The 19,436-nt window shown below is 53.7% G+C and overlaps 8 protein-coding genes across 8 annotated transcripts; 3 read left to right on the plus strand and 5 right to left on the minus strand.

Moving 5' to 3' along the window:
- Nucleotides 1-583: 583 nt before the first annotated feature.
- Nucleotides 584-2,174, plus strand: BU25DRAFT_415384 (uncharacterized protein). The gene is made up of 5 exons (XM_033707529.1): nucleotides 584-1,008; nucleotides 1,059-1,254; nucleotides 1,308-1,414; nucleotides 1,465-1,580; nucleotides 1,629-2,174. The coding sequence occupies exons 1-5, from the start codon at nucleotides 660-662 to the stop codon at nucleotides 1,818-1,820; spliced, it is 960 nt and encodes a 319-aa protein (XP_033556419.1). The 5' UTR covers nucleotides 584-659; the 3' UTR covers nucleotides 1,821-2,174.
- Nucleotides 2,163-2,492, plus strand: BU25DRAFT_462989 (uncharacterized protein; the record flags this gene model as incomplete). Its single annotated transcript, XM_033710565.1, has 1 exon — nucleotides 2,163-2,492. One exon carries the CDS (start codon nucleotides 2,163-2,165, stop codon nucleotides 2,490-2,492), a length of 330 nt encoding a protein of 109 aa, XP_033556420.1.
- Nucleotides 2,493-2,987: 495 nt separating this feature from the next.
- Nucleotides 2,988-5,259, minus strand: BU25DRAFT_415385 (Mpp10 protein). The gene has a single exon (XM_033707530.1). It carries the CDS (start codon nucleotides 5,195-5,197, stop codon nucleotides 3,029-3,031), a length of 2,169 nt encoding a protein of 722 aa, XP_033556421.1. The 5' UTR covers nucleotides 5,198-5,259; the 3' UTR covers nucleotides 2,988-3,028.
- A 243-nt stretch (nucleotides 5,260-5,502) lies between these two features.
- Nucleotides 5,503-7,337, minus strand: BU25DRAFT_415386 (uncharacterized protein). Its single transcript, XM_033707531.1, has 2 exons — nucleotides 6,427-7,337; nucleotides 5,503-6,373 (listed from the first exon to the last, which is right to left on the minus strand). The coding sequence occupies exons 1-2, from the start codon at nucleotides 7,052-7,054 to the stop codon at nucleotides 5,598-5,600; spliced, it is 1,404 nt and encodes a 467-aa protein (XP_033556422.1). The 5' UTR covers nucleotides 7,055-7,337; the 3' UTR covers nucleotides 5,503-5,597.
- Nucleotides 7,338-7,457: 120 nt separating this feature from the next.
- Nucleotides 7,458-9,579, plus strand: BU25DRAFT_213188 (uncharacterized protein). Its single transcript, XM_033701231.1, has 3 exons — nucleotides 7,458-8,129; nucleotides 8,187-8,595; nucleotides 8,650-9,579. Exons 1-3 carry the CDS (start codon nucleotides 7,826-7,828, stop codon nucleotides 9,338-9,340), a joined length of 1,404 nt encoding a protein of 467 aa, XP_033556423.1. The 5' UTR covers nucleotides 7,458-7,825; the 3' UTR covers nucleotides 9,341-9,579.
- Nucleotides 9,580-12,735: 3,156 nt separating this feature from the next.
- On the minus strand, nucleotides 12,736-13,437 carry BU25DRAFT_480778 (uncharacterized protein). The gene has a single exon (XM_033711065.1). It carries the CDS (start codon nucleotides 13,423-13,425, stop codon nucleotides 12,889-12,891), a length of 537 nt encoding a protein of 178 aa, XP_033556424.1. The 5' UTR covers nucleotides 13,426-13,437; the 3' UTR covers nucleotides 12,736-12,888.
- Nucleotides 13,438-14,434: 997 nt separating this feature from the next.
- BU25DRAFT_213236 (uncharacterized protein) lies at nucleotides 14,435-15,258 on the minus strand. Its single transcript, XM_033701233.1, has 2 exons — nucleotides 14,645-15,258; nucleotides 14,435-14,597 (listed from the first exon to the last, which is right to left on the minus strand). The coding sequence occupies exon 1, from the start codon at nucleotides 15,204-15,206 to the stop codon at nucleotides 14,784-14,786; it is 423 nt and encodes a 140-aa protein (XP_033556425.1). The 5' UTR covers nucleotides 15,207-15,258; the 3' UTR covers nucleotides 14,435-14,597; nucleotides 14,645-14,783.
- On the minus strand, nucleotides 15,259-18,722 carry BU25DRAFT_213215 (AIP3-domain-containing protein). The gene is made up of 3 exons (XM_033701232.1): nucleotides 18,405-18,722; nucleotides 18,273-18,342; nucleotides 15,259-18,222 (listed from the first exon to the last, which is right to left on the minus strand). The coding sequence occupies exons 1-3, from the start codon at nucleotides 18,465-18,467 to the stop codon at nucleotides 15,326-15,328; spliced, it is 3,030 nt and encodes a 1,009-aa protein (XP_033556426.1). The 5' UTR covers nucleotides 18,468-18,722; the 3' UTR covers nucleotides 15,259-15,325.
- Nucleotides 18,723-19,436: the final 714 nt, after the last annotated feature.

Consider the following 19,436-nt stretch of genomic DNA (forward strand, 5'->3'; position numbering starts at 1 on the left):
CCTTTGCCGATCAACACATTCAGACACAACCATCTGAGCACTCTCACGGCCGTCGTCATCAAATTCACCAATTGCATGGAGGCAGGCTTTTACATTCACGACTTGCATAGCGTCTCCTTTCTCTCTACACATACCACTACACAACAGCATCAGGCGGTTGGGTTTCTCCTTTGTCATCACCGGCGTACAGGCTCTAATCACAGATTGGGCTTATCCCACCTCTCTCGGCGTAATGTTTTGCTATTTTTACTGCCCCCAAAACTTAGGTGGGCGGCTCTCGGTTCGGATGGATACCAGATAGAAGCTTTTGTACTGGAGGTTCAACAGCGCGCGGCTGTCTTGGCAAGGGCGTGTGTAACCGAGCTGTGGAGGACGTCCAAGACCGTTAGTATTAGAAAATGAAAGAGATGATTATTCGTTCCTCCTCGCACGCGATGATATATCATCTACAGTAGGGTTAAGTGAGAGTGAGAGTGAAAGTGCTACACGTGATGGCGCGTTGGCCCCACGTTATGCCTAATCGCTCAGGTGCGTGTTCTCAGCCTCGCGCCAACCTGAACAAACGATCTCCTAGGCGCCGACAACCCTCATTCCTCCACCATAGTCCTTGGAAGACCTCCGGGGTCAGCTACAACACCAAAAATTGCACCCCAACTACTATGGCGATCCTGCCGTCCCAGCCGGGCATCAAGATCTCGATTGTCTGCAACGGAGCCATCCTGCAAGAATATGAGGACGACGACGAAGAGCCAAACCACGCTGTGGTCTCCAAGTACATAGAAGCAGTGTCGGGTGCGGAATTCGGCATCCGCTGGGACGTGTCCTCGCCGTGGCCTCCATATACAATCTTGTTCAAATACTACCTTGACCAGAAGAAAGCCAGCGACAGGTACTGCAGGCTGGAGAACTTCAAGCACCCCTCGTACATCTACACTGAGGAAGGAGCTACTAGCATGGTGAACGGGCAGGGCTATCTGCACAGATTTGCGTTCGCAGCGCTTACTGTTGGTGAGTGCCATGAGTAAGCCTAGAGGTAGTCAACGTACTGACTGTTGTAGATGACGCTGGTGCGCCTGTCCCCGAACAGCTGATGAAGGATATTAAGGGCATGGGCGAGATCACCGTGAAAGCCTTCTTCGTCGCGGTGCAGCAGACATCATCTGTGGTCGATCGTGCTCTCGACAACAACATCAGGGAGGTCGGCAAAATTCCAGAGAAGGCTCTCAAGGGCAGGTCGCTGTCTCATCAGACTTCGTATGCCAAAATCCTGCTGTAGTCGCCAATCAGGGTTCGACTGACCAAAACAGTCTACGAGCCCCGCAAGCGATAGCCAAGTTCTCAACGGCGACCTGTGACTACATTGACCCTGCGAGGAAGTCATTCGCCACGTATACCTTCAAGTACCGCTCTAGAGGTAAGCTACTCGGGTTTCCCGCTTACTGCTTGATCACTAAACCGCACCAGATGCACTCAAGTCCCTCTTGATCATTCCACGAAGCCCCAGCCCAGTGCCGCTCGAGGACCGAGATGTCGACACATTGAGCGCAGCAGAGATGCGAGAGCTTCTGCGAAGACAACGAGTATGTACAGCTCACTCGCTACAACGGACACGCACTAATACAGTGTAGGAACGCGAGGCAGATGCTCGAGCTATAAAGCAAGAACGCGGCATCAAGCGCGAACTGAATTGTGAGCAAAGCAGCACATACACAGACGATACCGACGACGACGAGATCAGCATTGTGTCGACGAAGAGACGCCGCGAGAATTACCTGATTACCGTTAACGAGAACGGTGTAGAGGAAATTGATCTCACCTGAGCAGGTCCGCCCGCTACGCATGGTTGAATGCCTCCCGGCTGACGCATAACTCCATAACGACTTTCTCACTTTTTGGCGCACAAATGGAGTCCACGATGGATATGGCACGGTATATACCCCAGATAAGGCGTTATCTCATTATTTCAATGGATTCATGTAGCTCAAGGCTTATTGAGGCCCATTCACCTAGCCTCTGCTGTCCCAACCTTTGTGTCACCTAGTATTGTTCTCTCAGTTACCCAAGATCAAGCCTCATCCACAGCCGTTTGCCAGTGCCTTATAGTCGCCTCTCGCCCACCACCAAACTTCGAATCCTCTTCAACACCACCTGGTCACGATAACATGGCGATCACACCAGCTGCACCAGGCCTCGAGGTCACTATCGAAGTCGACAACGTCGCACTGCCAGAACATCAGTATGAAGACGAGGACATCACTAATGCTGGCCACGAGGCCTTCGCGAACTCAGTCACGAAGTACCTCGAAGTGCCCTTGGGAGCCGAGTTCTCTATACGCTGGCTGTTGAAGGATGGGTTCCATAACGCTTTCACGGTCTATGCCGCCGTCGTGCTTCAGGCCTGCATGCAGACCAGACCGGCTGTTGCCTACTCATGCACTCGGACCCCACTCTTTTCTCAGCCTTATTACTGCTTTCCTCCCTCGATTTTGTGAATTATCCTTTCCGAAACCGCTGCCACAACACCGCGTTTCATCCTCCCAAAATCCTTTGCAATGAACCTCCTTAACATTGAAGCGATCGTGCCGGTAATAGAGGAAGGTACTCTGGGTGCCTCAAGTCTCAAGGTGCACAAGTCCACTTCGAGCGCAAAAGGCCTGGAGCGGATCGTGGTCGGGTCGGGGATCTCGATCTACGGGCTTCCCTGCTTAGGCAGTTGCGCTGGAACTGGTATGCTGTCTGTGGCTTGTTAACCTGTGCGCCACAGCCTCACCATTCTAATCGCTTACAGGTGGTGAGAAAAAGGTAGGTTTAGGTTGACCTAGACCTTTGACGACCTTGCGACTAAGCTGTATACCTCCAGCTACCGCCTCATAGAGGCTCGTGGAGAAAATCTTTGCGTGCCTTCGGTAGCTCTTGCAATGCAGATACACGTACCTGCAGAGCTAGGCAACGTTGCTTGTCGAACAAAGTGATATATTGTTGACCACCTCCACCATGGCCCCTAAAAAATCTACGGTACCATAGCACCTCACAGCTTATAGCTGCCTGCTCCCGCCTTAGCCGCTTCCTTAACACTCTTACCCTCCGCATCCGTAACCACGCCCTTCCTCCCAATAATCTGCACCCCACCCTTCTTGAGATCGCTAACAAGCTGCTTCTTCTCCCCTCTACCACCCTTGGCCTTCTTCGCCTTCTCCTCCTCTTTGGTCGCCCTCGGCTTATTAAGCCCCGCCTTCTTACTCCTCTCCTTCTCCCTTCTCCTCCTGCTCGACTTCTCTTCTCTCGAAAGCTCGTCACGCGACAGCGGCATACCGCTCTTGGTGACGATCTCAGCTTTGTTTTCATCGTCGCCGGGCTTGTAGACTTCCTGTGGTGCGAGCATGGATGCACCGGCGACGTCGTTGCCGGCTGTGGGGCGCGCGTCTTCCATTTCGATTGCGGGTGCGTCAACGCGGATTTCGAGGTTAGGTGCTGCGGGCTTGGGCTTGAAGTGGCTTGAGCTCAGGCTGTCGAGCTTAGCGCTGAGTGTCTTCCATAGAGCGGTTATCTCGGCGTGTTCCTTCTTCAATTTCTCATCACGCGCATCAACAAAGTTCGGGTCGTTGAGGCGGAGATGCTCTTCCTCATACATGTCAGCAAGGCTTTGCTTAGCCTTTGTGTCGTCGAGCTCGAATCTGCCACGGCGGACAGGTCCTGTGGCGAGGTCATCTGGACGGCGGCGGTGGACTTCATCGAACTCGCCGGCGAGGACGCGGCGCTTGATCAGGGCTTCGATATCTTCGGAGAGCTCGGCGGTGACGACGTGGACAGGCTTGCCGGCGCGTTCGAATTCGAGGTTCTCTTCCAGTAGCGAGTTGAGCGGGCGGTCGGCGGCGCGGGCTTCACCGGAGAGTTGCCATTGGCGTTTCGCTACGTTGGCGGCTTCGAGCTTGCGGATTTCTTCCTGTAGCTTTGCTTGTCTCCGTTCGTGTGTTGACTTTCTTGACTTTGGGTCCGAAGGATCTACGTCTGAAAGAGCGGTCTCGCTCTCGGCATCGTCGCCATCTTCAAACAAATCCCGGTGTACTCTTGCCATAGTGTTCTCCATGTCCGCATTCTCTTCTTGCTCTTCATCCGCCGCTGTTTTTGTGGGGAAGTTGTGTGGATTCGGTCGCCCGCGCTTCTTCTTGTTCTTGCCAGCTTTTTGCGCCGGAGGTGCGAAGAAGTCTGCGTACATAACGTTGTTGGCGTTCATGCCATCGTCCATGCCATCGAGATCACCCTCATCGAATTCTGCGTCATCATCGCTGTCGCCTTCAGGCGCATTGAGATCCACGTTGCCGAATGTTGGGCCACCCTCGTCTGACTCGTCTCCTGATTCGTCACCACCAAGCCCGCCCTTGCCAGCGCCACCTGCCATAGGGTCCGCTGTCCAGTCGACTTCCTCGTCATCGCTATCGGCTGCTTCACCGCGTGTATCCTGCTGCTCCAGGAATTCTGATTGCTTGTTGAAGTCGTCGATGGAAAAGAAACCGTCGTTGAGGCCGTTCGGATCCGGCACATACTCTGCGGCAGGTTCATCGTCTAACCCTTCTTCGTCAGAGAACGTCCCTTCCCCTCCATCTTCCATCTCGACATCCTCCTCGTCCGAAGGCTCTTCGTCTGAGGGCACAGCATTTTCGTCATCATCTATGCCATCGACCTCGTAGTCTACACCCTCTTCGCCCATTTCTGAGCCGGTGTGATATTGCTCCTCTGGGTCTGACAGTTCCTCTTCCTCGTCCTCTCCATCCACTGCCACGACGTCATCGTCAGAGTCTGGCAGAGCAAGCTGAATCTCCTCAGTCGCAGCCTCGACAATTTTCCGTGTCTGCTCGAACACCTGGTTCACGCCAAATCCATCCAAATGCACCTTCTTCAGATGTAGAACCCTCGTGTCCCCGTCATAATCTCCCCCACGCTTCCGCTTCTTGCGCGCATCTTGTTGGCGCTGTGTCTGCGACTCGCTCACACCGGCGGCGACGGGATCTAGGTATCGTTTCGCGGCGGCGAGAAAGGCGGCATTGAGCTGTACAGTGGGCTGCAAGAATGCGACTGGGCTGGCGAGCAGATTTATACTGGAATTCGAGGATAGCTCCATTGGTATGGGCTGCGCGGAGCCTATCGAGAGTGTGCGCGATGAGATTGATGCGTCCGGCGATAATGTCGAAGGCGCCATGCTATACTCAGCTTCCGCAAGCGCCGATTTTGAGGTATCGCGTTGGCTTCACGAGTGTCGAGACATTTCGTGATGTTCACAAGAACTTTTTTTGCCTATCGATTGCAGTTTACGTCCGTGCGTTAGCGCTAGCACTTAGCGCGTGCTAGCGCAGTGATGATGCTCACTCAACTGGCTGTGGACATTCCCCTGGACGAATATTTTTAAAATCAGAATGTATACCCGTGGTGGATAAAGTGGCCTAGATCAGGTCGTCACTATATTCAAGAGCTTCGTAAGTTCATCGTAATGGGATAGGTTAAATATCGGAAAGGTAAGAATATGTTAGGAATACATCTACATAGATAGCTAGAAATGAGCATAATATGCCTGTCGTAAACATCAGTCGTGAATCATAGCCTCATAACGCGACCATAGCAGCGCCGATGGCGAGCGCAGAGATCACCATTCCCCACACCGACCACTGCGGCACGAATGAGGCTGTACTCGGCGTAACCTTCGCCTCAACGCTCGACACGCCTGATGCAGTCGCCGTACATTGCTCGCCGCAAGCGTAGCCATTGGGACAGCAGTTTCCACCTTGATTTGCTGGGCAGCTGTACCAGGCACTAGGACAAGACCCACCCTGTGCGGCACCCTCAGTCGCAACAGCAGCTCCAGAAGGCGCAACAACAGTCACGCCGTTCGTCGCGATGACTGTGGTCGAAGAAGGTAGGACGCATGATCCAGTAGTCTGACAGTCTCGGCCCACTCTGCAACATCCGGATGGGTAGTATGCGCTGCATACGTAGAAGCCGGTGGGGCATATATCGCCCTCGGATGCGGTTGAGGTTACCGTCGTAGCAGCCTCGCTAGTGGGGCGTACGGGAGCTGATGGCGCCTGGCTGCTGGTTGGATCGTCACCGAGGCAGGATGCGCCTGTTGCGCACTCGCGGCCGTTCTGGCAACAGCCGCCGCCTAGGCTGACGGGGCAGGAGAACCAGCCGGTAGAGCAAGTGTAGGCTGACGTTGGTCGTGATGACGATGGGGCCGGTGTAGACGTGGGAGTGGAGGAAGTGGTTGGTACAGCGGAGCTCGAGCCAGATGTAGGGACTACGACGGCTGTGGTCGATGAGGATGAAGGGCGTGCAGATGTGGACGGTTGGACGTAGGTAATCGAAGTTCCAGCGGCAACGCCTGTTGATTGTTAGATCGAATTGGTGTTGCAAAGGATTTGGAGTCGGACTTACAGCCAATACCACTGCATTGAAACCCAGGCAGACAGCATCCGCCATTCGATGAGTTGGGACAGGAGGTGTAGCCCGCAGCGTCGTTGCAGCTAATCGTGCCAGAGCATGTTTGTCCATTCGGACAGCAGCCCACAGAGCCAATATCGGAGCCCTCTACTTTCACGCATGTACTGCTTCCCCCACAGCATAAGTCCGGCGCCCCAATCGAAGAGCAGCTGAGCGTGCCTTCTGGACACTTGAACTGCCTCTTGAGCAAGACATCCCTAATGCGCAACCGTTCGAACCACTCGTCAGCGGCGTTTGGTCTAATCGCCGGCTGTGCCTGGTATGTGCTATTCCCAAAGTCCCCAAAGTCCGATCTCTTGCTTTGGCTCGATGCAAATATCCAGTTGTCCAGCATGAACATCTCGCCTTCGTCTGTACTCATCTTCTTCATTCCCACAGGCTTTTCGTGGTGTAACCTTTCTCTTATGTCCAGACCCCGCTTCACATGTCTCTCATCCTCGGGGAAGTACTTCATATGTTTCGGAAGATTGTGAGGCCATTGTTGCTGTGCGCTTGCTACGGGCGCAGCGCAGAGCAGTAAAAGTATGGTCGTTGGCAGTGATAAGAGGGTCGAAATATGCATTTTGGAACGTGCTACACGTTGCAAGCTCGTGGCTTTGTCGAGACGCAGGGCGAGGAATGTGGAGTGATGTTGTGCAAGATACTCTAGAATCTACTATACTTTCGTGAGGTGGCTGGTGGAGTCTCGAATGCGCGAATCATGCAAATCGCGAGGCTGGGACGACAATGCGTTGGCACCTCACCGCCGCTACGGTGTCAAGGTACATCCTCACAACAGCGAATGAACGGTCGTCGTTCCAAGGTTGCTATGGAAGCTCGAGCTTGAGTGTGGTTTCGAAGTCAACAGGGTCGTGAAGACGATGCGACGTCATATCGGCGATGTTCTTGAAAGACCCTCCGATCTTGGCGCTTTCCTCAGGTTTCAACTTCGTGTTCAGCATCAAACTTAAGCAGCGCGTGTACTGCGTAGCTATCTATTGAATGATAGTCGAAACAATCTCTATCGGTTAAGTTATTATTCCTGACAATATGGGCCATCTCCGCTGAGGCACTGCAGGCTCATCAGCTCGACAGGCTTCTTGTCCTGCTCTCCAGAGCGATATCAGCCACCGTAGGTGTTAAGAAACATTCATCAGATATGTTGAGCACAAAGGCCATTGTTGGACTTGAACCACGATGCAGTACCTTGGGAGGTTTGTGTACTTGCTCATTAGGCAGGGTGGCAGGGATTTCAAGGCTGAAGGGCAGGGATGCCACGACCCTAAGCGAGGCGTAGTCACCTTCCGAGCACTTCTTCCCCGAAACATCAGAGTCATGCATTCCTATACACACGATGCGCAAGACGCTTCGAAGGTCCTGCAATGCTTGCGCAAAGTCAAAATTGGCGTGTGACCTACGGACACCACAATGTTCACGATGCGCCAAGAGAGATTCACCATGTGTATACGCCAATCAGCCACTGTCTGCATCGCCAACGGACAGCGTAATAACGCCCTCAGTTAAAGCAGCCTCTCCGGCAAACGACGACACTTCGATGGTGGTGTTGACCAATCCTGGAATCCAATCCTTCGACCCTTTCGACACATACCCCAAAACAAGACTACCACGACCGCACGTGCAGCGACTGATCCAGCATTGTGAGTCTTGCAAAGGTCGAGGTCTGACCAGACTACAGCTTGCCTAACGCACAACAGTCCTTTCTCACATCGCTTTCCAGTACTATCCATTGGATCTTGACATCACATCGAATCCATTCGTTGTATCTTGGTGGCCACTTGCTCTTGCAGATCCCGCTCTATTCCACGTGTCACTCCAGACCGCATCACTTGATATCGACTTACGAGCGCAAAAAGGGTTTGCTAACTCAGAAATCTTAATGGCTGACTCCGTTTCACTAGTCAGACAAAAGATCGCTGATCCTACAGCTGCACTGCAAGATGAGACGATGGACTCTGTTGTCACCCTGGCCGCCATCGAGTATGGCAAGGGTAATACGGATGTCAGTGCGATGCATGTCGATGGCCTCAAACGTCTTGTTCAGATGCGAGGAGGAATCAACAATGTCAAGAGCGTCACCCCTCTTACCGCTAGGATGGTTGCATGGTACGCATCAGTCTTTGCTTGGCCCTCGAAACAATATTGACTGACGCCATGAAGGGTCTGCATGATTGTCATGCAAACGCCACAGTTTCCAGCGCAAGACAATCTTGGATGCGGTGATGGTATTGCGCCTATATCGCAATGGTACGAAGCTACGAGCAACATCCGAGTTCTGGCTCCGACAGTGCTCGACATCCCTCTTCTCGATCCCGACATCACAGACGCCCTTTGCCGGCTCCATAACCTCTTTGACTCGAGCCAGTACACCTTGTCTAGTACCGACTTACATGACCTGACATGTTATGTCGTTCACAAGCTATTACTCTGGACACCTCAGCCCCAGCTCAACAGCTTCCTGTGCGATCTGACTGCTTCTGGGATCGTCCGACACGCACTGGTACTATATCTCCTCATCATCCACGGACCCACGTACTTCTCACATGCACGCCTACAGTATGCTACGGCTCTCAAGCTTCAAGCGCAGATGGAGCACGCCTGGTTCAACATGCTCTTCAGTCATGGCTCTCTCGCACTGTGGCTCCTGTCTGTCGGCATGGTGGCCTCTGATGGAACACCGGAAGGTCAATGGTTCGTCACCCAGGCTCGCATAGCTGCTGGAGCTCTTAATTTACAGACATGGGATGACATTGTCGTTCGCTTCAAAGAGATAGTCTGGCTGAACTCGCGAACGGCTGAACCCATGTTCCAGCGAAAGTGGCAAGAAGTGTGGGCCATCACACCTACTTGAGTCACAGCGAGAATTTCACGTCAAATGAACCTTACAGGCCTCACTCACTCCTGCTCAGAAGCACTGTCGCGTTGCAGGTGGGGATCCATACCTTCCCGTCGCCTGGCGTCCAATGCGGACCCACTCCGGACCAAACGGGACTAGTCTCCGATCGCCTAACACCACCCACGATTAGTCAGTGCGACGAAGTCCATCGGACACTTGACCACAAGGCCCTAGTTCCCATCATCAGGTACATACTGTCAGAACAACTCCCTCTACTACACGGAAAGGCCCATGCTGAGTCCAGGAAAGCCCTCGCCGGGATTTTCTTTCCCAGAGCGCTCAGCATATATCTTCCTACACAGGACAGGTTTCAGTGACTATTTCGATAGGTTTGCGGCCTCGAGTGAACGCAACAACGGCGAGTCGGTCCCATTCCTCCCGATTTTCAGAAAGTTCAATTGCGCTCTCGTGTCTCGTACCTTTTTTTGGCGACTATGTCACTAAGGGCGACATTATAGAGGCCGTCACATACTTCGACTGTGTCATGGCGGCCGTAAAATTATGTGAGATGCCCTTATCGAAATTCATCCCAAAGCTGCGAACGGTGCATTCAGTAGGGCTCTGAGGGACCAGAGAAGTGTGGATTAGAGAGTCGCGGCTTTTTTTTAAACAGGCTTGGAATCTCACACGCGGCGCAATGCTCGCAACTGGTTTCACTACTTTCATCTTTGTTTGCATTGTATCCGGAAAATGCTCTTGATTTACTGGAGAGTTTGTTAACGGTCAGATCTACTCAGCAGCATGGGGCAAAGTAAGGTGAAGGTGACATGCGACTTGGTCTTTTGCGCCTCCCCTAGCTCCGTGATGTCAAAGGCACTGTAGTCCACGCCGCCGAGTTTCTCCATTTAGCTTCAACGATACGGCCTTGTAACCAAGCCGCTCGAGACGGTATGGGTAGACCGATCAAGCCAGAGTACCGCTTCTTTGCTTACGAGTACGACGTGGTGTAAGTTGTGGGAGTTCGTGGATAGTGTGCATACAGGGAAAGTTGCAGGATTGAATTGGGGTTGTCTTGCAGGAAGCTATGAAGCGTTATGTAGGTGAGTGAGAGTAAACAACACTAGTGCGAGGATGCAGTCACCCTTACGGCAGGTGAGGTACGACAGGCAGAAGGCACTCTAAACCATGACATGTCGGGAATGACAGGACTGGTTGGCAACGGATTACGGAGGGGGCGTGTTGGATGTTTTGCAACGACGGCCTGGAGGTCCGCTTTCTGTGACACCTTTATTGGAAGACTGTGTTCGCCTGTGGAACTTGTTCGCTTTCAACAACTGTTTGTATCCTCTGGTGGCTGAATTCTCGTCTCCCATTCCCTTCTTCATGCATCTACCTACAACGCAAAAGTCCACAGCTTCATGGAATCTGCTTATCACCTCGTCTTGAGAAACTTCTTTCTTGCGAGGCAATATCGAGGAGGGAAAGTAAACGATGACATGTTCCTGAGGTTCTCCGTCACTCTGAGCGCTTCTGCCATATTCCAGCGCATCACTCGCTACTGCGAAAAGGTCTTACCACCGATCACTCTGAAAATCTACTCAAACCACACCACTCGGAAGTCATGCATCGTACAATCACTTCTCGGTTACTCTCTAGCCAATCAAGGCGCAATGTGATATGAGTGAACCTCCCCTACTTGTCCACACTGTTTGCAGCCTTGAATCCACCACCGAGTTGTACCTGTCTCACGCCTCACTTCAAGCCTTTCCTGCTGCACTACCTCCACCACATCCCTTGAAACAATTAAATCCTCTGCCTCTGCCTGGGATAGGGTTCCTCCCTTCTGGATCCGTCGCTTTTTGCGGGATTTACGCTCGCTGGCAGCAGTGTTGGCTGCCTCAAGCCAAGCAACTCGATCAGCCAAGAGAGCCTGAGAATGCACCATCATTTCAGCACCTCTCTTAAACTGCTGCACCATCTCAATAATTGGCCCAGGGCTTGAGCTAGCATGAGTTCGAATCCGGTTTAAGATAAGCATTGACTGGGCATCTATTTCTATTGCATTGCTTGGGGTTTTTGGCTGCCAGGGGGTGGTGGTAGGCAGTGGTGGTGTTGGCGTTCGAGGCTTGATTTCAAGCTTAGATATCACCACCTCTGAATCCATGGGAACCAAGCCGGTTGCTCTGAAGCCAGATCTGATGTTGCTTGACGAGAATACATCCTTATATACTGCTGAAAACACTGCTAGGAATGCTTTCTTGTCAATATGGTTGATGTGGCAGTTTGCCAAGGCTCCCACTTCTTTCTTGTACGCGCGCTTCAAGGGACCAAAGCAACCAACGTCAAGCGGCTGAAGGATATGTGAGGCATGGGCAGGCATGCAGAGAGTGATAATATTGTTCTCCTTGCAGAGATCCTGAAATTTGATGGTTTGGTGGCTTTCATGGCCGTCAACAATGAGTAGTCGATACTGACCAACTGTACGCGATGTAGTATGGTCAATAAAGTGCCTTAGCCAGGCTAAACCAATCTCATTGTTAGTCCATCCTTTGTCTGCAACAGCGATCCTCCAGTCCTTAGGATTACCATGATACCAGGCCTGCTGGTGGTTCTTTGCTTTAAAGATGAAGAATGGTGGCAGCAGCCACCCCATGGCATTGATAGCAGCAATCAAGGTAATCCACTCGCGATCACTAGCCTGCCGGCTGATAGGATTCAGGCAAATCTCAGACGCTGTGACTACCTTAACACACCCCCCAAGGCCTATCTGGAACCCAGTCTCGTCAAAGTTGTAGGTATCTTCGTCCAGGATGCCATACTTGGCTTTCATGTTGGCTACCAGCGAGAACCAGGGCTTGATGATAGCTGGATTGCTGCACAGGATTCGACGATAGTCCCAAGGCCTTGATAGCTGAGTCTTGATATCTGTTTGACGCTTGACGAAGCGGTATACCCAGCAGACGCCAACAGAAGCTTTTCCTCGGATAGCCAGCAGGGAATTAGCCATATCACGGACCTCATCAACTGTGGGAGCAAATCCACGTAGAGATAGGTCCCTAATACGGTGCACAAGGGCATCCTCTTCAGGCTTGGTCATATTTGATGAGTTGGCTCGGGTATCGCGTCGGGAAGTCATTCCTTTGAATCGGTTGGTGAGGGTGCTTCGAGCAACACCATGCAACGCAGCAGCGCGTGTAAGGCTTAATGACGCGTCGCAATTTAAAGCTTCAATAGCTAGGATGATCCTATCCTCACGAGAAAACAATTCAAGATCAATTGGTGGTGGCATTGTGGGTGGTGGTAGATTTGGTTGTGGGCTTGGCGGAACCGGACAACTTGGTGATGCGGACAACTCAGTGATCGATTACGTTATTATCTATTTGCTAATTGATAAAACCTTGAGAAACTTGGTCATTCCAGCCCTCATAGGCAAGCTCTCTGGTCTCAAATTCATCCTAATGAGGAAATTTCTTGAGATATTGCTTTACAGGCTACCAGCAGTCCTCAATCGGGGATAGGTCTGGTGAATTGGGACAGTTGAAGAAGTAGTTGAGCCCAATTTTCTACTTCCGCATAGCCACAATATTGTTGGCAGAACCTCCCCCATGGCCACTATTATTGTCTTCCGCTAGGATAAAGTTGTCTCCTCTTTTGAGCCAGGGCAAGACCATAGGCTCAAGAATTTGATCTCTGTATACCGGGAGGGATAGCTTGCCATTCTTGTTGCCAATTGTGTTGTAGAAGGTAAGGTCACTCTTGAAGTTGTAACCCACTGCTGCCCATGTGTGTGCTGCTTCCCAGTTCTTCTTGTCATTCCGAGTGATCTGCTCTTGTATATAGTCTGCACAGTACCTCTCTCCTGGTTTCCTGAGTATACGCATCTTGCCTTGTGGACCAACGTGCCAGTGAACCTCATCAGGGAAGCGTACATTGCACCAATCTTCAGGCTCTAGTTTAGGAACCAGCATAGTCTCAGAGTATAGCACATGGTTCTCAGCATTTCTTTTTGATACCCACCCCTTGCTACAAGCCACACACTTGTGCCAATCCATGGAACCCATGTGACATTTCAGGGTTCTCCCAGATACTCCAAAGTCCATTTCAGTCGCTGCAACGTTCCCTGCGGTCAAGCGTGTTGTGGTGGTCAATACAAAGTATTGGTATCCTCGTCTTAGAGACGACACGGAGCGAGGACTACGCATTGTGTTTGGTAAGCCGGATTTGCGGGTCGAATTTTCGTGATACAGGTGACAAGTGTCCACGTTCAGGGTGAGTTAATTCATCATGTCACCAGAATGTTTGCTGACATGTCGAAGATCTCAACGTAGCGTTCACACGGCGGCATGGGAATGGTCGAACAGATACGCAGTGCTGGATCTAGAGTCGTACCTCGGTAACATAAATTCAAAGGTTTGTAAACGTGAAGTCCCAACGTCTAGATCCTACATGCGAAGTTGTCAAAGTCTGCGGGCATGTGCGTGGAGTAAAGTGAAGGTAATTACGTACCGCGTTCATGCCAACGTCCTCCTGGTGTGCGCATGCATGCCTCCTCACCATCTACCCGCCTTCATCTGGAAAGTCCCATTGCCACCAAGGATGGATGCGCCTACCCTTTCTGAGCAAGATCGAAACCTCATGTACGCGCGAACCAGTCCTTGGGTTTAGTTCACGTCCACTGACTGTCACTTCCTGCGCCTTCCTGCTGAGCTCCGTAACGCCATTCACTCCCACGTCTTCGACCGCGCACCATTTCGCAAGACACGCAAGTCCCCCGATCGGCTTTTCGCCTGGCAGGTCACCCAAGATAGCATAAGCCTTATTCTCTCATGCCGGCAAACCAAACACGAAGCCGAGACCTACAACGGCAAGTTCACGACGCCTGTACACCTGGGAAATATCGGTTTCCACAACCTGAGGAAGACCTTGGGCGATGGTGGCCGCGCGAAGATCCGAACGATGGAGTTGACCATGAACAGGGCAGCACTATGGTGCGATGTCGTTAACAGCAACGCGTATCATGGCGTGTTTGCTAGCTTGTTTATGTCTGCGAAATGTGTGGTGGTCAGCAACCCGGCGCCGGTGAGTGGCCGCTACGCCCAGTCCGCACTGGCGCAGACGTTGAGGATTGCGTTCGGCAAGCCAGATCTTGAGATCATGTTCCGGTGGTGTTGGGGGCGCAACGGAAGACAATATCAGGAATGGTCGAATGGCTTCGTATGTCAAAGTTGATATAATTGGTCTAAGCGCAGTGCCTGAACGCCATGCGAAAACGCTGCACTGAGTGTCAATATGCTACGCTAAAAGTGGGAAACCACATACACACTGGCAGTCTTGGTGCCCTTCCTGCCTTCTTTCCCTGCACCTCTCTTCCCTCTCTTCATCTCTTCCTTCTCTTCCCTCTCTTCCTCTCTTCCTTCTCTTCCCTCTCTTCCTGTCTTCCTTCTCTTTTGCTCATGGACTATCTGCCCAACAGCCCAGAGAACCAATTCGCCAACTGCTGGCCCCTCACACTAGGTGTAAAGCTAAGTACACTCTCCGCTCCGTCTTTCTTGTGCTCAGGCGTCTGCGGCCCTTGCGGCGTGCCATTGCACGGAACAGTATTGCCTCTCGGCCTTCGTGTTGGTGTGGACTTGCGACTCGACGACTCTTTCTCTTTTGTACGCAAACTCAGGGATGCTGACTTCTGCGTGCGGCGCCTGAGGCTGGACTGTCCGGGTGTTGAGGAGTCGATGCTGATCGGTGTTGCTGTACGCGCATCTCTGCCGGCAACGTGTGATGACGCGTTCGAGTTCTCGCTAGATTCGACAATTCGGATGGTAGGAGTCGATGGGCTATGTGCTAGTTGCTTCGCTAGGCCAGGCGAATGAGCCAGCATCTGCATTGGTAGGGGTACTCCAGATTTGACCCAAGGACGAACCGTGTAGCCTAGTTGAGGTGTACCTGTGAACCCTGCATCAGCACACAGTAATGTGAGGGCTAAGAATGGATCAAGGCACGGTCTCAGGAAGGGTTTGCACCTTCAGGCGACGGTGCCCTTTCTTCCTTAGCCTCTTCCTGTGCTGGTGCGTCTTCTGCTGGTAGAGTTTCTTCTGTCTTCTCCTCGGTGCCATTCTGTTGAGCTGCAGCTTCTGCGGCTGCAGCTTCCATCCTCTCCTGTCGTTGTCTTTCCATCTTCTCTGACTTCTTTCTGATACGCTCAGCTTCACGCTCCATGTGCTCCTTTCGAGCACGTTCTTCGCGCATGAGACGTATGCGTTCAACTTCTTCGACTCCACCGCTCTTCTTGAGCTTGCCTTCCGAGACGAAGTCGCCGAGCTCTCGTTTGAACTCATCGTCGCGCCGAGTCTCGAGATCACGTTGTCGAGCCTTCTCGGCGCGCTCGATAGCTTCGAGTCTGCTTTCGTGGTTTGGTTGCAGAGCTTTGACTTCGCCTAGCACTCCGTCTCGGGCTTGTCGGGGGTCTACAGCCTTATCTATAGCGACTGCGTTCAAAGCCTTCTGTCCGCTCGCGGTGCGGATTCCCTTGCCCTGGTCCTTCTCATTCTGAAGGTTCTGTTGCTTTGTCGCTTGCTCAACGAGTTCGAAGGTCTGAGTCGCTTTCTCGAGATCGTCTTGCAAATCAGCCGCAAGCTCTTCTTGCATGGTGAGGAGATCCCTTTCTTCACAGACTGTCTGCAACTCCTGCTCCCAGATCTTTGTCCACAGAGGCTTCTCCTTCGCGAGGAAGTCCTGCAATTTCTTGAGCTCAGCGGTCGCCTTCGATAGATCTTTGGCTGTGACCTCGAGCTGGCGAGGCAGGGGTCGTACACCGCGCATGACAACGTCTTTGCGAAGATCCTCCACCAGGTCCTGGAGATCATCCACTCTGTTGACAATCTTCTCGGAATCGTCCTGCAAGTTTTTCTTGCCGCTGTTGATGTATGCGCGGCCAGTGTCTCCATCAAGTGCGGGCAGCGCGGCCTTGACGGCAGTTGACTTGACGGCATTTGCCTTGGTGCGGACAGCGGACATGCTAGCCTGAATGTCTGAGACCAATGAGGAGTATGTCTGTCTGACAACGGCCAGGTCACGGCGCAGTGACTGCACCTCGCTGAGTTGGGCTGCTGATGTGAGGGTGCCATCAGGTGGAGTGCCAGCCTGCATCGGCCTAGATGGTAGCAGTGCTGAGGTGCGCGCTGAAGAGGGTGGTGCTGCTGCAATGCCGGCAAGCTCACGTGCTGTCTGCTGTTGACGCTCGGCAACAAGATCGATAGCCGACTGCTGGTCGGTCACAACGGTCTTGATGCTCTCCACCAGCTTGCTAAGGCCACCGAACTTGTCGTCGATGTGGTTCTTCACTTCGTCGAGCTGTTCTACGTTCAGAACAAGGACCGAGCGCTCTTTGATGTCGTTCAAGTCCTCAAGCTCATAACGCACACCGGAGACCGGATCTTGAATGTGGATTTCCGGCAGTTCGCCGTTTCGGTGAGTGTCCCAGGCGAACTTCTCGATGAAGGCCAGCTGCAGTCGACCAGGTGACAGCTCAGATCCATCTGAGAACACGTACTTCTTGATCTTGCTCTTGTATTGCAAGAACAGAGTAAGCTCTTTGCCAGGTTGGGGTGATTGCTCTGGCACGAATGGTTGCGGTTGTGGAGAGGGCGATTTCGCTGCTCTGCGAGAACCACTCCTCACCGGTACACTCGCAGGCTGTGCAGGCTGCTTCTCTGGCGAGTCACTAGCCATATCAATTGGATCGCCCAGTGGGCCACTCGTAGCTCCAAGGGACGGCTGATCTGGCGCTGGGAACTGCGGCTGGGCCAGCATCTCCTCTGGCGTTTGCTGCATAGGGCTCAGTTGCGGCCCAGACTCTTGGGGCGGCGGCAAGACCGGTGCCGCGCCTTGCGAGCTCTCCTCTGAGATGCGCCTTGCGACATGATTCGCTTTGTCCACAGCCGTGTCCACTGTCGGTCGCTGTTGGTTCGAGCGCTGCCGGTTGTGCATCATAGATCCTCTTGTCCTCACAGCGTTCATCGATTCCCGTACGTCCCTTCCTCGATTCGGGATTGGTGAGTTCTGCACAGGTGGAAGCGGTATGCCATTTGTGCCAAGGTGCTTCTGTATCTGGTAGGCAGAGAAACGCCTCGAAGCCCTCCTCTCCAGCTCACCGCCCCTCTGCAAGGCAGCAAGGGCATCCTCCTGCTTCGGCGGCGGTGGAGGCGGTGGAAAGTCGACGGCGTAGTTGGGTCGCGGGGGCTGCGGCGGTTCTGGCGTTTGGGGCATAGCATCGTCAGCTGGATATGGCGCGATGACAGGCATCTGCTGCGCGGTGTTGCTCGACATGGACGAGTCCGTGGACAGTTGGCTTGCTCCGGTGTTGCGGTTCGCTCTGGGGTTCGAGGGCAGAGAGTCGTATTTGGTGGGCGACACTCTGCCGGCGACGGAGGAGGACCGAGGGGGCAGGTCGGGGTTGGTGCCATTCTCGTCGCTGCGCGATGGCAGCCGTTGGCTCGACGCTCGTGACTGCTGCTGCTGCTGCTGCTGCTGCTGCTGCAGTTCCTCTGGCTCGCCCATGCTTCCTATGCTGCCCTGCCTTGGACTGCCGCCATTCAACGCGCCATCTCGGCCTGTGCGCTGCCGCAGGCGCTGTTGCTTCTTCTTCAGCCCATGCAGGAGGTTGATGATGATGTCTCGTATGCGGGGGAGGAAGTTGTCGAGGCTGGCTTGCGATGCTTCCTGGCTTAGTGTCTCCTCGAGGATCCCACGCAGCAATTCGGGCACGTTCCCGAGATCATTTGTGTCGACTCCGATGGCGTTGAATGCCCGCGACGCGATGTTGAACTCGTACCCCAGCCGCACATAGACGTCGGAGACCTCGCTCTCGGTGGCGGTCCCGCGCGACCATAATGTCAGTGTCTCTGCGCAGTGTTAGCGGGCGTGGTGGGCTCGCTGGGCGCACGTGACGAACCGAGGAGCTGCTTGGTGGCGACGAGCAGATGTGTGACCGACTTTTCGATCTGCGAGAGCTGCTGCTGGGGCTTCATTTTGTCAGCACAGGGTGGCAGAGGGCGCCGGCGCGGAATGCGGGAGAGAGGCTCACGTTCTTGGGCGCACGTCGCGCGGACCCCTGCGAGGAGCGCACCGAGGATGCTTCGTCTGTCATGCTGTGTGTCGAGCCGACAGTGCTGCGAGGGTGTGAATGTGGTCGGGCCGAGCGAACGGGCGCGTCGTCTGCTCGTTCGGCGGCGGTCGTGGTGGAGTCGATGTTGGGTTCAACGATCAGTCACGTGTCGCGAACTCCGGCGGAAGATCAGCCACGAATGTTGAAGCAGGTCCGGGTTCATGCGCGACGTTACATTCCGCCTGACGGTGCAATTGAGCTGAGCGCAGTCTGAGCGCAGTCTGAGCGCAGTCCGGGTTGAGCTGAGCGCAGTCCGGGAGAGGCATGCAGTTGCAGTCAAGATAGCCAGCCCAGTCGATGCATGCCGAACATCTCAGGAGCAAACCACACAAACACTCGTCATGGCGTGCAGCTGGACGGCCTGACCCGCCGATGGCTGCGAGCGACCGCCATTCGCCGGGAATAGCACGCTACTGTCGAGCTGCTGTCGAAGCCGTGAGTTCACGCTACGACATGAGCTAGCTGCATGTCAATACTTGGGGAGTGGATATCATGGAGCGCTCGCAGTGGAGTGAACTGCTGTTTGCTGACTGCGTGATGCTGCACTGCGGAAAAGGACCTCAGGTCGACAGCGTTCCATAGTGAGGCTTGCAGCATGTCCATCTTCTCCACTGCCGTGCAAACGCCCTCCCCACTGCTGTGCAAACGCCCTCTTCCGTGCCGTCTGGCGTCGTCGTGGGGTGTCACAGCATAATCGCCGCGACACACGCTCCTCACCACCCTCTCTGCTCCACTCGGCGCCCTCTGCGCGCTGCGGTCGTCTGCTCCAGGCATCTTGAGACGCCAGCTTCCCACCGCGCCCTCAGCCTGGCCTAGCTCCCGCCCGCTCTCCGTTGTTTCATACGGGGCGATCCGCTTGGCATTGCAGCACTCACGACAGCATCTGGGCAACTTTCCCACAGCCTCTTCATCCACCTGCTCTCCGCCCGTCTGGTCTTCGCTGTGGGCGTC

Source organism: Macroventuria anomochaeta, assembly GCF_010093625.1.
Source record: "Macroventuria anomochaeta strain CBS 525.71 unplaced genomic scaffold BU25scaffold_46, whole genome shotgun sequence".
NCBI lineage: Eukaryota > Fungi > Ascomycota > Dothideomycetes > Pleosporales > Didymellaceae > Macroventuria > Macroventuria anomochaeta.